Source organism: Laccaria bicolor, genomic scaffold (genome assembly GCF_000143565.1).
Source record: "Laccaria bicolor S238N-H82 LACBIscaffold_1 genomic scaffold, whole genome shotgun sequence".
NCBI lineage: Eukaryota > Fungi > Basidiomycota > Agaricomycetes > Agaricales > Hydnangiaceae > Laccaria > Laccaria bicolor.
The window spans coordinates 2,506,448-2,518,862 of NW_001889872.1; the positions used below are offsets into that span (position 1 = coordinate 2,506,448).

At 44.7% G+C, this 12,415-nt stretch overlaps 3 protein-coding genes across 3 annotated transcripts; 2 read left to right on the forward strand and 1 right to left on the reverse strand.

Annotated features, from left to right (window-relative positions):
• Positions 1-243: 243 nt before the first annotated feature.
• LACBIDRAFT_321177 (uncharacterized protein) lies at positions 244-923 on the forward strand (the record flags this gene model as incomplete). Its single annotated transcript, XM_001873559.1, has 5 exons — positions 244-261; positions 315-406; positions 469-542; positions 625-689; positions 864-923. The coding sequence occupies 5 exons, from the start codon at positions 244-246 to the stop codon at positions 921-923; spliced, it is 309 nt and encodes a 102-aa protein (XP_001873594.1).
• A 3,854-nt stretch (positions 924-4,777) lies between these two features.
• LACBIDRAFT_321179 (uncharacterized protein) lies at positions 4,778-5,750 on the forward strand (the record flags this gene model as incomplete). Its single annotated transcript, XM_001873560.1, has 2 exons — positions 4,778-5,245; positions 5,310-5,750. The coding sequence occupies 2 exons, from the start codon at positions 4,778-4,780 to the stop codon at positions 5,748-5,750; spliced, it is 909 nt and encodes a 302-aa protein (XP_001873595.1).
• Positions 5,751-6,675: 925 nt separating this feature from the next.
• Positions 6,676-7,609, reverse strand: LACBIDRAFT_321180 (uncharacterized protein; the record flags this gene model as incomplete). Its single annotated transcript, XM_001874199.1, has 5 exons — positions 6,676-6,925; positions 7,114-7,121; positions 7,176-7,246; positions 7,317-7,525; positions 7,554-7,609. 5 exons carry the CDS (start codon positions 7,607-7,609, stop codon positions 6,676-6,678), a joined length of 594 nt encoding a protein of 197 aa, XP_001874234.1.
• Positions 7,610-12,415: the final 4,806 nt, after the last annotated feature.

The following is a 12,415-nucleotide window of genomic DNA, read 5'->3' on the forward strand; positions in this document are numbered from 1 at the left end:
CCACATAGTATAACGTAAGAATGGGTACCAGAATAGCCCAATAATAGCCCTAAGAGACATGTAATAGGTGCTGGATAGACACCATGAGGCTATTTTGTATCTTGGTCAGTTCTGTACCGTTTTCTACCAAATAAGTGTTGATTACCAGCTATTTGATGTCAATTTCAGGGCCTGAAGAGACGAGAGGCATCTGCCATCATATTTTTGAGATATCTGTCATGCTAAGTTTCATGATTCATCAGGATGGTGTACTCTATCTTTGTGAGTTCTCCATCACCATCCTTCATTAAAGGCTCATTTACAACATATTCTAGTGTAGTTTAAAGGCCCCAAAGAGACGAGAGGTTTGCGTGTCTGTGTTCTGGAGATATCTTCCATTTTCTGTTTTGGGGAGCAAGTACCTTAGGTCAGTCAAATTTCCATCGTTTCTTATGATCTAGGGCTCGTTTAAAACATATTCTAGTGTAGTTTGAAGGTCCCGAAGAGACAAGAGGTTTGCGTGTCCGCGTTCTGGAGATATGTTACATTTTCTGTTTTGGGGAGTGAGTACCCTAGATCAGTCAAATTTCCATCGTTTCTTATGATCTATGTCTCGTTTAAACCATATTCTAGTGTAGTTTGAAGGTCCCAAAGAGATGAGAGGTTTGCGTGTCCGCGTTCTAGAGATATGTTACATTTTCTGTTTTGGGGTGTGTGACTCTGTCACACCGTCTCAGGCAATTCTTAGCTATTTTCTATGATCTTAGGTTCATTTAAAGTATATTCTATTACTAGTTGAATAATATGTACAGACAAAAGCCAATTTTATTTGTTTCGAATGAGCTAGCATGTGTGGTTGATGAGGCTGAAAATCCCGGCTCTAGCCGGCTCAAGCAGTAGCCAGGCCAGATCAATCGGCTCGGCTCGGCTCGGCTGTGGCTTGAACCAGCTAAAAGCCGAAGCCGTGGCAACACTATCTGGCAGAACAGCTAGTATAGCAGGGTTATAGTACTTTTTGGAACTTGGTACAACTCAGTGCTTGCGGGAAGTGTGTCTGCAAAAGGGAATAACCTCCCATGTTGAGAACAGGCTTTCTTCCCCAGCAGGCTTGTCAGATGTTGGCTATGGTCCTCAGTGAAGGTGTTCCACCTCAAAAAGTCTGCTTTTTGCTTCCTGAGCTTGGATATCCAGCTCCTCTGCCTCTGTAAACTTTCCCATGTTGTGATATATCACTGCCAGATTCTCCATTGATTTGATTGTTTCTGGGTATTCCACTCCAAGAATTCTGTACCTTGCATCCAGTACTTGGGTCTCTAGTTTTTCTGCCTCTATGTATTCTCCCAGGCACTCCCAGGCTAGAGTATCTTGCTGCTAAATTTGATGTACTGTTATGGTGTCTGTATTTTCCACTCCAAGAAGTCTGCTACTTGCATCCAAAGCTTGGATATCCATTTCCTCTGCTTCTTTGAATTTTCCCATGTTTTGATATGTTAATGCTGGATGTTACATAGCTATTATGGTGTCTGGATATTCCACTTCAAAAAAAATTCTGTTACTTGCATCCAGAACTTGGATCTGCAGCCTCTCTGCCTCTGTAAACTCTCTCATGTTTTGATCTATTGCTGTTATATTTGCCATAGCTGTGATGGTGTATGGATGTTGCACTCCAAGAATTCTGCTCCTCACATCCAGTACTTGAATCTCTAGCTTCTCTGCCTCTGTGTATTTTCCCCAGCTATAATATGTTGCTGCTAGATTTTCCATGGCATAGATTGTATCTAGGTGCTCCACTCCCAGGATGTTGCTTCTTGCACTCAGCACCTGGATCTCTAGGTTCTCAGCCTCTGCAAATTTTCCCATGTTTCGACATGTTGTTGCTAGGTTTGCCATGGCATAGATTGTATCTGGATGTTCCACCCCAAAGATTCTGCTTCTTGCATACAGAATTTGAATCTCTAGCTTCTCTGCCTCAATGAAATTTCCTATATTTCGAGATGTTGCTGCTATATTTGCCATAGCTGTAATGGTATCTGGATGTCCATTTCTGAGAATTCTGTTCCTTGCATCCAGGACTTGGATCTCCAGCTTCTCTGCCTCTATGAATTTTCCTGTCTTTTGATATGTTGCTGCTAGATGTGCCATAACTGTGATGGTATCTGGATGTTCCACTCCAAGAATTCTGTTACTTGTATCCAGTACTTGGATCTGCAGCTTCTCTGCCTCTGTGAATTTCTGTAGGCATCGATATGTTGCTGCTAGATTTGTCATGGCATTGATTGTATGTGGGTGTTCCACCCCAAGATTTCTGTTACTTGCATCCAGGACTTGGATCCCCAGCTTCTCTGCCTCTGTGTATTTTCCCCTGCTATAATATGTTTCTATTAAATTTATCATAGCAAAAATTGTGTCTGAATGTTCTGCTCCAAGAACTCTTTTTCTTGCATCCAGTACTTGGATCTCCAGCTTCTCTGCCTCTGTAGATTTTCCTAGTTTTCGATATGTTGCTGCTAGATATGCCATGGCTGTGATTGTATCTGAGTGTTGCCCCCCAAGAATTCTGTTCCTCATATCTAGAACTTTATTTTCCAAAGTTTCTGCCTCCTTGAAATATCCTTGTTCCCACAACAGCCTCCCAAACTTTGCATAGGCATCATCCATGTAGCTGACAATATCTTGACTGCCTTCTGATTTATAATACCCCTTATTTGCTCTCACATGTGTTACCAAGGTCCTTTGGAATTGATATGGCTGGCTTTTATCCCATCTCAGTGAACAAGACAAGGTGGCAAATGCCATTAAGCAACATTTTTTCCTTGCATTTGAAGTCAATCTGTCCCTGCCCCATGCATGAACTAGTGGATGCATTGCATACACATGATCAGACAGGCCCCTCTTGATTAAAGAGAAAGATAGTAATATTCGAATTCCCTCCCTAAAAATGAAATTATCCCAAGTACCCATTTTACAAAGAGGAAGTAGTCTTCGATCCAGTAGGGAACTGGCAAGAGGTAATCCTAAGATATGAGTTCTATCAACCTTTGCAAGGGCAGCATAAGAAAATATTTCTTCAGTGATTTCCTCATGATGGAGGAAAGGGAACAATTCAAGAAGTAACATTGCACTATTGGCTGCATCAACCTTATGAGAATCATCAGATTTAGCCCTTTGCTGAATTTCTTTGTATGATAGCTCCCAAGTGTCATAGACAGTTCTGTTATACTTAGAAGCCCCTGTAAATTCTGAATGGGATAACAATATTTTTTGATGCTCTGAATATTTTGCAAGATAGCCTCCAATAGTGGTGGCCCCAGAAGCAATATAAGCACCAGCCTGATCAATAGCAAGAGGAAAACAGAAGAGCTCCTTTACAATCTTAGAGGCTTCAACTTGAACACCTGATGTGGATGATTCCAGGCAACTAGATTTCAGAAGTAATTCAATAGCATCCTTTTCTTCCATTTCAATCACCTCAAGAGAATTCTCAGCTAAAGTCAGAGTTTTCATGGCAGAGTTACGACTAGTTATCAGAATGTTTCCCTTCTTCCCAGGTGGGAAATATGCCTCCAGTGCAGCAGGTGACAGAACATCAGCATTATCAAAGATCATGATGTAATTCTCTTTCAGAGAGCCAACCCAGTGGAGAGCAGACTCAGGGGAGCCATCCAGTGCACAAGACTGACTGATACCCTTAAGTGCCTGTAAGATGGTTCCTGAAGATGATGCATCAACCCAGAAAACTTGAGAGAAGCTGGGGGCAATTTAATTTGGTTTGGACAGGATCAGACTTGTGCTTGATAGGTGCTCACCTGTCATCCATTTCCTCAACAAACTTCAAGCAAATCTGAGTCTTTCCAACACCCCCCATTCCATATAATAGGAAGAATTTCCTCTTCTGAACTGCGTCATTCATGCTGGTGAAAAAATGGCTCTTGAGTTTGGCAATGATTTTCGTACGCCCTGTGAACCGAATGCTCGGATTTGGCATGAGGGACATGACCCCATTGGACGGTGTTGTATTGCCGTAGTTGTGGTGGATGTTGATCTGCAACAGATTCACCGCCATCAGCTTGGTATGGACCGGTAGTAAACAATCCACTCACAGTGTTAGCTTCGTTGTATGTGTTGTTGCTAGCAACGAAGTGGTGGGCGCGCGCAAAGAAACCCCTTTCGCTCATGTTGAGATATCGAAGATGGAGAGGTTCAAGATGAGGGAGGGAAAGAAAGGACAGCGCCCAAACCCACTGCCCAGACCCCCAATTATGCCATGAGGTGGGTTGGTCTATTTTTACCTACATGCAAGCACGTGCCTGGGCTTTTCCGACCTCTCTCTCTTTCTCAATCCTCGGCGGCTTACTGTCTCTGGTAGCTGAGCTCGACTTTCTAGTATGTCAGTTCTGTATAGCACCGACAGGGCTCACGAAGAGAGAACGACGTCCGCTGCTAGTGCCGGACGCGCGTATTGGATAGATGCTAGGCTGTGCAGTGCATTACAAGTGCAATCGACGAACGCGGACCATCGGTTCTCCTCGACCCCCATCCGTTCAAGGCCGTCACGCGTCACATTGGCCGAACAGTTGGTCGAAATACCACAGTACCTCTTTCTTGCGTTCCCCTTACAAGTCTTTTGCATGAACGCCAAAAGCCACTCATCGTCGCGTTAACCGAAGTTCGTAATCCGTCCCTTCTCTATGAAGTGTTCACCGTGACGAGCACAACTCTCAAGCATGCCTCCGAAGTTTTGCCAGTGGTCTTCATCGACGACAAAAACAAGCCCGCAAACATCCCAGACTGCTCAACAATGATCGCTCAATCCTTCAAACTCGGTCCGAGCCAAGTAACAGCCACCAACATCAGTGGTGTCCGACTCACTCTCTCCAAGACCTCCGACCAACATTCGGACGTCAGCGACATCTGGGTCAAATACGGAGGCGAAATCTCCATGGGCGAAGCTCGGACACAACACTTTGTCTCTCAATACCTCCACAACACGAAATGCACAACCGTGCGTGCTCCTCGCGTTTATATCGCCTTTACGTGGAAGCGCTTTGGGTTCATCGTTTCGGAGTTAATATATGGAAAGCAATGTGAGAGCTCGGATGATGTACTCATCAGCGATGCTGTAAAAACCCTCATTAGCATCCCGAGCCCCGATTCGAGAAAGCCTGGGCCTGTAGGGGGAGGTCTGATCGGGCACCCGTTTTTCTGTCATCGGTTGGCTGATATTGAATATGAGTCCGTCGAGGACTTGGAGGATCATGTGAATGGGGTAAGTGTAATCTTTCTTTTGTCCTTTCGCACTCTCCGCTGATACCTTCAAACAAAACCCACAGATCCTCACCGTAACAGAACGTAAACCCCGCGTCAACTTCCGTGACGAAGTCGCCACACACGGACTACGTCTCTGCCCCTCAGACCTGAAATACGTCAACTTCCTCAAAGATACAGATGGGGGCATCGTAGCGGTGGATTTTGCAGGCTACTCTTTCCTTCCGCCTTCCTTTTTCGTGTTTGCTTTGACGCAGGGAAGTCTGGCGTACCGCATTTCCGTGATTCTTGATTATCTAATGTCGTCGACGAATGCAAAGGGAGTGGCGAGCGCTTCGTATGCGTTGGTTCCGTTTCATAGTAATAAAATTGGTGAGCTGATCTCCTTCTTTTCTAAGGACAAGGAGCTCACCGTACTTACTGGACAGGCCTTCCGAAACGACTGCGGTCCAAACTTCTTTTCTAGACGCACGCGCCGCACAAGCCGTGTAGATCTGGAACCGTGATGGTACTTGATACCTATCACACGAAAGAAAAGAGGTGTCAGGAAAGTCTTTTGTTCCTCTTGCTTGAAGTATCATCGTGATGACTTTTGTTACTTTTCAGAGATGGAACGACGATACGTGGTGTACCATACACGCATATATATGCGCACAACCAGTAGTGTGTGTGTATCGATATCCTGATGCACAATGCTGACCTGGAAAATTCTCTACGTTCAGAGGTGCAGGTGAAGCTATAGCTAGCCGCATTTAGGATGAAGGAGCGGGGAGATAGGGCGTCTTCCGACGAGGAGTAGTTCGCACCTTGTCTCTGTAATATGTAGCCTATTGTATTTCTACCTCAGTTCAATACATCGTCCAACACCCGTCATTCACTCTCTTTCACATACGCTTCCTTGAGCATCTTTCCCTAATCCAACCAAGCCATAAGATGTACTCTGAAGACCACCCAGAATCTCCACTCCCGGCAGATACTCCCCTCGGACCGGCAGTGGAGAGCTCGTACCTCTCCTCGATCGACGCCGCAAAACCAGATGCATGACCCACGACTAACCCCGTCCTTCCGCGTGGTCGACATCGACTCATTCTCCTCTGCGTCCACGACCTCTTTCTCCACATAACCCCCAACCGCACCAACACCCGCTCAACGCGCACAAATTCAACGCGATCATCCTCCACCCATTGATTAGCCATTCGGTCCTTCGAGCATTCAAACTGTCCCTTGCATTAGGGTTGTTGAGGTGGATCAAAAAAATCCGATCTTGGAAGAACGACGCTGAGGGGAAGGGGAAAATCATAGATGTCGATGAGTATGTCGAACGCATTTGAGCTGCGTATTCGTACTCGTGGCGTTCGGAGCCTGGTGGCGATGTACGACGTGGGCCTCTCCAAGATCCACCTTCCCCACGCATCACCGCTTCACAAAAGTCTATCCCAACCATCGACAACAGCGGGGGAGGTGCAAAGCAAGCCTTGCCTTTCCGTATCCAGAATACAAGTCGGAATACCCAGTAGGTTTCAAAATCCAAAGGGAAGTGAGAAAAGCAGAGTGGGTGGTGTGCATGAGCGTCGCAGAGGAGGTGTAGGTTGTCGTGGGTTTGATTTGAGGGGAGGAAGTGCCGCATTTCTGCCAGATAAGTCGTGAATCCTTAGCTTGGATTCGGTCGACGTAATCTGACCTAATTGGAACAAGAGGAGGTCAGGGCTATGTCATAAAAGAGCGTTGTATGATACCCACCTTCAAATCGAGATTCGTGTCTCTATTTTAACGTCCAAGTTTCTCTCTGAAGCTGTGCTGGGACTAGAAGAAATACAAAAATCAACCGCTGGATGTGGCGTGAAGGAGGGGTGAGGGTGTTGTGCGTACCCTGTGGTCTACGTGGTTGGGTGACATTGGCTTCTAGCGAATGAGGATTAGGTGCCGCTCACAGTCCATCCTGACCTGCTTTTGACGGATATAGAAACCCAACGTTTGAGGGGAACGAGACGTCGGGGAATCACTACAACAACATCAGTGTGTAATATTGCACGACAGAAGTAAGTGTCGTACTCACCTCTCGCCTGACGTACAACTCCCAATTTGACGTTCAAAGGGTATGCCTCTTTCAACTAACATCGGTGGAGAGACCTCTTGAGGGAGACGGCGACTTGAGGGGATGTCAAGAGGCGTCAGGCAAAGCCATCGAATCTTGTGGAAGCCGATCGAAAGGGAAAAGGGGGAAGCAACTTGGGAACCAGATATATTCGGCCGCTGCAACTCGACTGTCACCCTCTTTGCCCTCTCAGCAGGAGAAGATTCTTTCGGACCTGATCTGCACTATCGGCTCGTGAATGGCAGGGACATTGACCCATCCATCGTCCATTTCTGTCACGATTCATCCTCCACCAGAGATCGAAACGAAGGAGCTGTGTTTTTTGTCTTCTGAAAGGCCCTCCCAACGATCGACCTCAGTCAGGAGGACGGGGAGAAGGACCAAGAACAGACTTGGTGGCGGGGAGGTTGTAGAGTGGGCACGTTGCTAGTGCAGTTGAGGGACCTGCGAAGGTTGGCTGTCGGTGAATGTTGATTTTGTTGGGAAGGAGTGGGCGAATGTGGGTGTGAGGTTATACACTGGAATTTCGATACAGCTAGCTGGGTAAACAATCGTTAGCTACCGCCGGTTTGGAATACAGAAGAATATGAATACACTTGGCATCCTCTATCAAGCAAACCGGTGTAAGCACGGCCAATGTGAGGACTCGATGAAGCAAATATATGAGCACTCCAACACTCCCCGCTGAGCCACCGCGCAGCCCCTCCGTCCTTTAAAAAGCTATGAGATTGGATGTTCAGAGAAGGACGAACTCGACGATGATCCCCCCACTCACTTTAATGCAGGTCCCGCGTTCGTCGAGTGCACTCATAATGGATGGCAGCCTAGCGTCAATCCAATCGGCGCGTTCGGCACTAGCAGTGGACGTCATTCTCTCTTCGTGAGCCCTGTTGGTGCTATACAGAACTGACATACTAGAAAGTCGAGCTCAGCTACCAGAGACAGTAAGCCGCCGAGGATTGAGAAAGACGAAGGCAAGAGACAGAGAGAGGTCGGAAAAGCCCAGGCACGTGCTTGCATCAGGTGGTGTTGATACTATTACCACCTCGTGGCATAATTGGGGTCTGGGCAGTGGGTTTGGGCGCCGTCCTTTCTTTCCCTCCCTCATCTTGAACCTCTCCATCTTCGATATCTCAACATGAGCGGAGCGAATCTCCTTGCGGGCGCTCACCACTTCGTTGCTAGCAACAACACATTCTACGAAGCTAACACTGTGAGTGGAATGTTTACTAAAGGTATCTGTCAACTGATGGCGGAATCTGTTGCAGATCAACATCCACCACAACTACGGCAATACAGCAACGTCCAATGAGGTCATTTCCCTCATGCCAAATCCGAGCATTCGGTTCACAGGGCGTGTGGAAATCATCGCCAAACTCAAGAGCCATTTTTTCACAAAAAACACAAATGATGGAGTTCAGAAGAGAAAGTTCTTTTTGTTATATGGAATGGGGGGTATTGGAAAGACTCAGATTTGCTTGAAGTTTGTTGAGGACATGGATGACAGGTGAGCACCTATCAAGCACCAGTCTGACTGTTGCTCAAATACAGTTAATTTGCTGCCAGCTTCTCTCAAGTTTTCTGGGTTGATGCATCATCCTCAGGTACCATCTTACAGGCACTTAAGGGTATCAGTCAATCTTGTGCACTGGATGGCTCCCCTGAGTCTGCTCTGCTTTCTGTTTACCTCTTGCTATCGATCAGGCTGGTGCTTATATTGCTTCTGGGGCCACCACTATTGGAGACTACCTTGCAAAATATTCAGAGCATCGAAAAACATTGTTATCCCATTCTGAATTTACTGGAGCTTCTAAGTATAACAGAACTGTCTATGAAACTTGGGAACTATCATACCAAGAAATTCAGCAAAGGAGTGAATCTGATGATTCTCATAAGGTTAATGCAGCCAAAAGTGCAATGCTCCTTCTGGGTTTACTCCCTTTATTCCATCATAAGGGAATCACTGAAGAAATCTTTTCTTATGCTGCTCTTACAGAAAATAAGGAAGCCTCTAGCCTAAAATTACCCCTTGCTAGTTCTCTGCTGGACCGGAGACTACTTCCTCTCAATAAATCAGGTACTTGGGATAACTTTGTCTTTAGAGAGGGACTTCGGATATTACTGTCATTCTCCTTGATCAAGAAAGGCCCATCTGATTGTGTATATACCATGCATCCACTGGTTCATTCCTGGGGTAGGGACAGATTGACTTTAAATGAGAGGAAAGAATGTTGCTTAATGGCATATGTCACCTTGTCTTGTTCACTAAGATGGGATGAAGGCCAGCCATATGGATTCCAGAGGACCTTGGTAACACATGTGAGAGCAAATATGGATCATTTCAAATCAGAAAGTAGTGAAAATATTGTCAGCTACATGGATGATGCCTATGCAAAGTTTGGGAGGCTGTTGTGGGAACAAGGATATTATGTGGAAGCAGAAACCTTGGATAATAAAGTTCTAGATACAAGGAACAGAATTCTTGGGGTGGAAAACCAAGATACAATCACAGCCATGTCAAATCTTGCAGCAACATATCGAAGCCTGGAAAAATACATAGAGGGAGAGAAGCTGGAAGTCCAAGTTTTGGATGCAAGGAAGAGAATTTTTGGACTGGAACACTCTGACACCATCTCAGCTATGGCAAATCTGGCAGCAACATATCGAAATATGGGAAAATTCACAGAGGCAGAGAAGCTGTTGAACCAAGTGCTGGATGCAAGGAACAGAATTCTTGGGAGTGGAACAGCCACACACAATGCATGCCATGGCATATCTAGCAGTAACATATCAGAACATGGGAAAATTTACAGAAGCAGAGAAACTGCAGATCCAAGTTCTGGATGCAAGTAACAGAATTCTTGGAATGGAACAGCCAGACACCATTACAGCTATGGCAAATCTAGCAGTAACATATCAAAACTTGGGAAAATTACAGAGGCAGAGAAGCTGCAGATCCAAGTTCTGGATGCAAGTAGCAGAATCCTTGGAATAGAACATTCAGATACCATCACAGCCATCACAAATTTAACAGTAATGTATCAAAACTTGGGAAAATACATGGAGGCAGAGAAGCTGCAGATCCAAGTTCTGGATGCAAGTAGCAGAATTCTTGGAATAGAACATTCAGATACCATCACAGCCATCACAAATTTAACAGTAATGTATCAAAACTTGGGAAAATACATGGAGGCAGAGAAGCTGCAGATCCAAGTTCTGGATGTAAGTAAAAAAATTCTTGGAATGGAACATCCAGGCACCATTACAGCTATGGCAAATCTAGCAGCAACATATCGAAGCATGGGAAAATTCACAGAGGCAGAGAAGCTGGATATTCAAGCCCAGGAAACAAAAAGCAGAGTTCTCATCTTCACACAGTGAGGACCATAGCCAATGTCTGAGAAGCCTGGGAGACTCAAGTTTTTGATGGAAGCAACACAGTACCTGGAGAAGAATACTTTTATTCAACACAGGTTGTTTTGGACCCTGCTTTACTTGCTATTCTGCCAGATGCAATAATGAAGGTATATAGTGAAATCAATTTTCTTCAAACCATCTGTATGATTAGTGTATTGTCTGTTCAACCTTGCAAAGAGAAAATTTACATCCATATAGCACATTTGTTTCCAAAAAAGAATGATTTTGATGACTTTGTGGGAACCAGTACATACAATCTTTGCCATGTTGAACCTAGCAGCAACATATCAAGACATGGGAAAATACATAGAGGCAGAGAAGCTGCAGATCCAAGCACTAGATGCAAGGAACAGAATTCTTGGGGGTGGAACACCCTGATACAGCCACAGCCATGGGAGCTCTTGCAGTAACATATGGAAACCTGGGAAAATACATAGAGGCAGAGAAGCTGGAGATCCAAGTGCTGGATGCAAGAAACAGAATCCTTGGGGTGGAACACCCAGATACAATCATTGCCATGTCAAATCTAGCAGCAACATATCAAAACATGGGAAATTTCACAGAGGCAGAGAAGCTGGAGATCCAAGTTCTGAACAAAAGTAACAGAATTCTTGGGGTGGAACACCCAGAAACAATCTTATCTGTGGGACATCTAGCAGCAACACATTATAGCCTGGGAAAATACATACAGTTGAGTGCAAAAAGAATGAAGGTTGGTTCATTTTTCTGGTTCTTTCTAAGAATCTATTGTACCTCAAATGTATTTGTGTATTCTTTTACATTATGTAGTTGTGTTACACTTCCCTTGGTATGGACTAATTTCAGTGAAAGCTGGAGCCTTGAGAAGGTTTTTATTCTGGAGGCCATTTTTGGCATCTGAAAAAAAAAATGTGCTAACTGAGGAGGTAGCCAGAACATACCTCTGGTCAACCTGAATGAGTGTATTAAAGAATTAGTTAAAAATACAGAGTGGTTATGCTTGTAGAGCCTCCAGAAAATGGTCATTTTGTGCTATTTTGGTCATTTTTGGCCTGTTTTAGACAAAACAAGCTATTTTCCAAAGCCTGTACAGACCTAACCACTCAGTATTTTTGACTGATTCTTTGATAGGCTCATTCAGGTTGACCAGAGGTATGTCCTGGTTACCTCCCCAGTTAGTGCATATTTTTTTTTTCAGATGCCAAAAATGGCCTCCAGAATAAAAACCTTCTCAAGGCTCCAGCTTTCACTGAAATTAGTCCATACCAAGGGAAGTGTAACACAACTACATAATGTAAAAGAATACACAAATACATTTGAGGTACAATAGATTCTTAGAAAGAACCAGAAAAATGAACCAACCTTCATTCTTTTTGCACTCAACTGTACAGGCAGAGCAGCCGTAAATCCAATCTGAATTCAAGTAACAGAATTTATGGAGAGAAACACCCACAGACAATCAATGCCATGCAACATCTACAGTCATCCACCTGCCAATGATACACCCAAAATGAGAAATTAGCTTCAACAAATTGAGAGCAGCCTTTCTCTACAAAAACTATATGAAAATCTCAGATAAATGCCCTTCTATGACCATACCAAATTTCACAATGTTTGACCCACATTTCATGGAGATAAACTAAGATTATGGGTGTATCATTGAGGGGTGTGGCTGTATTT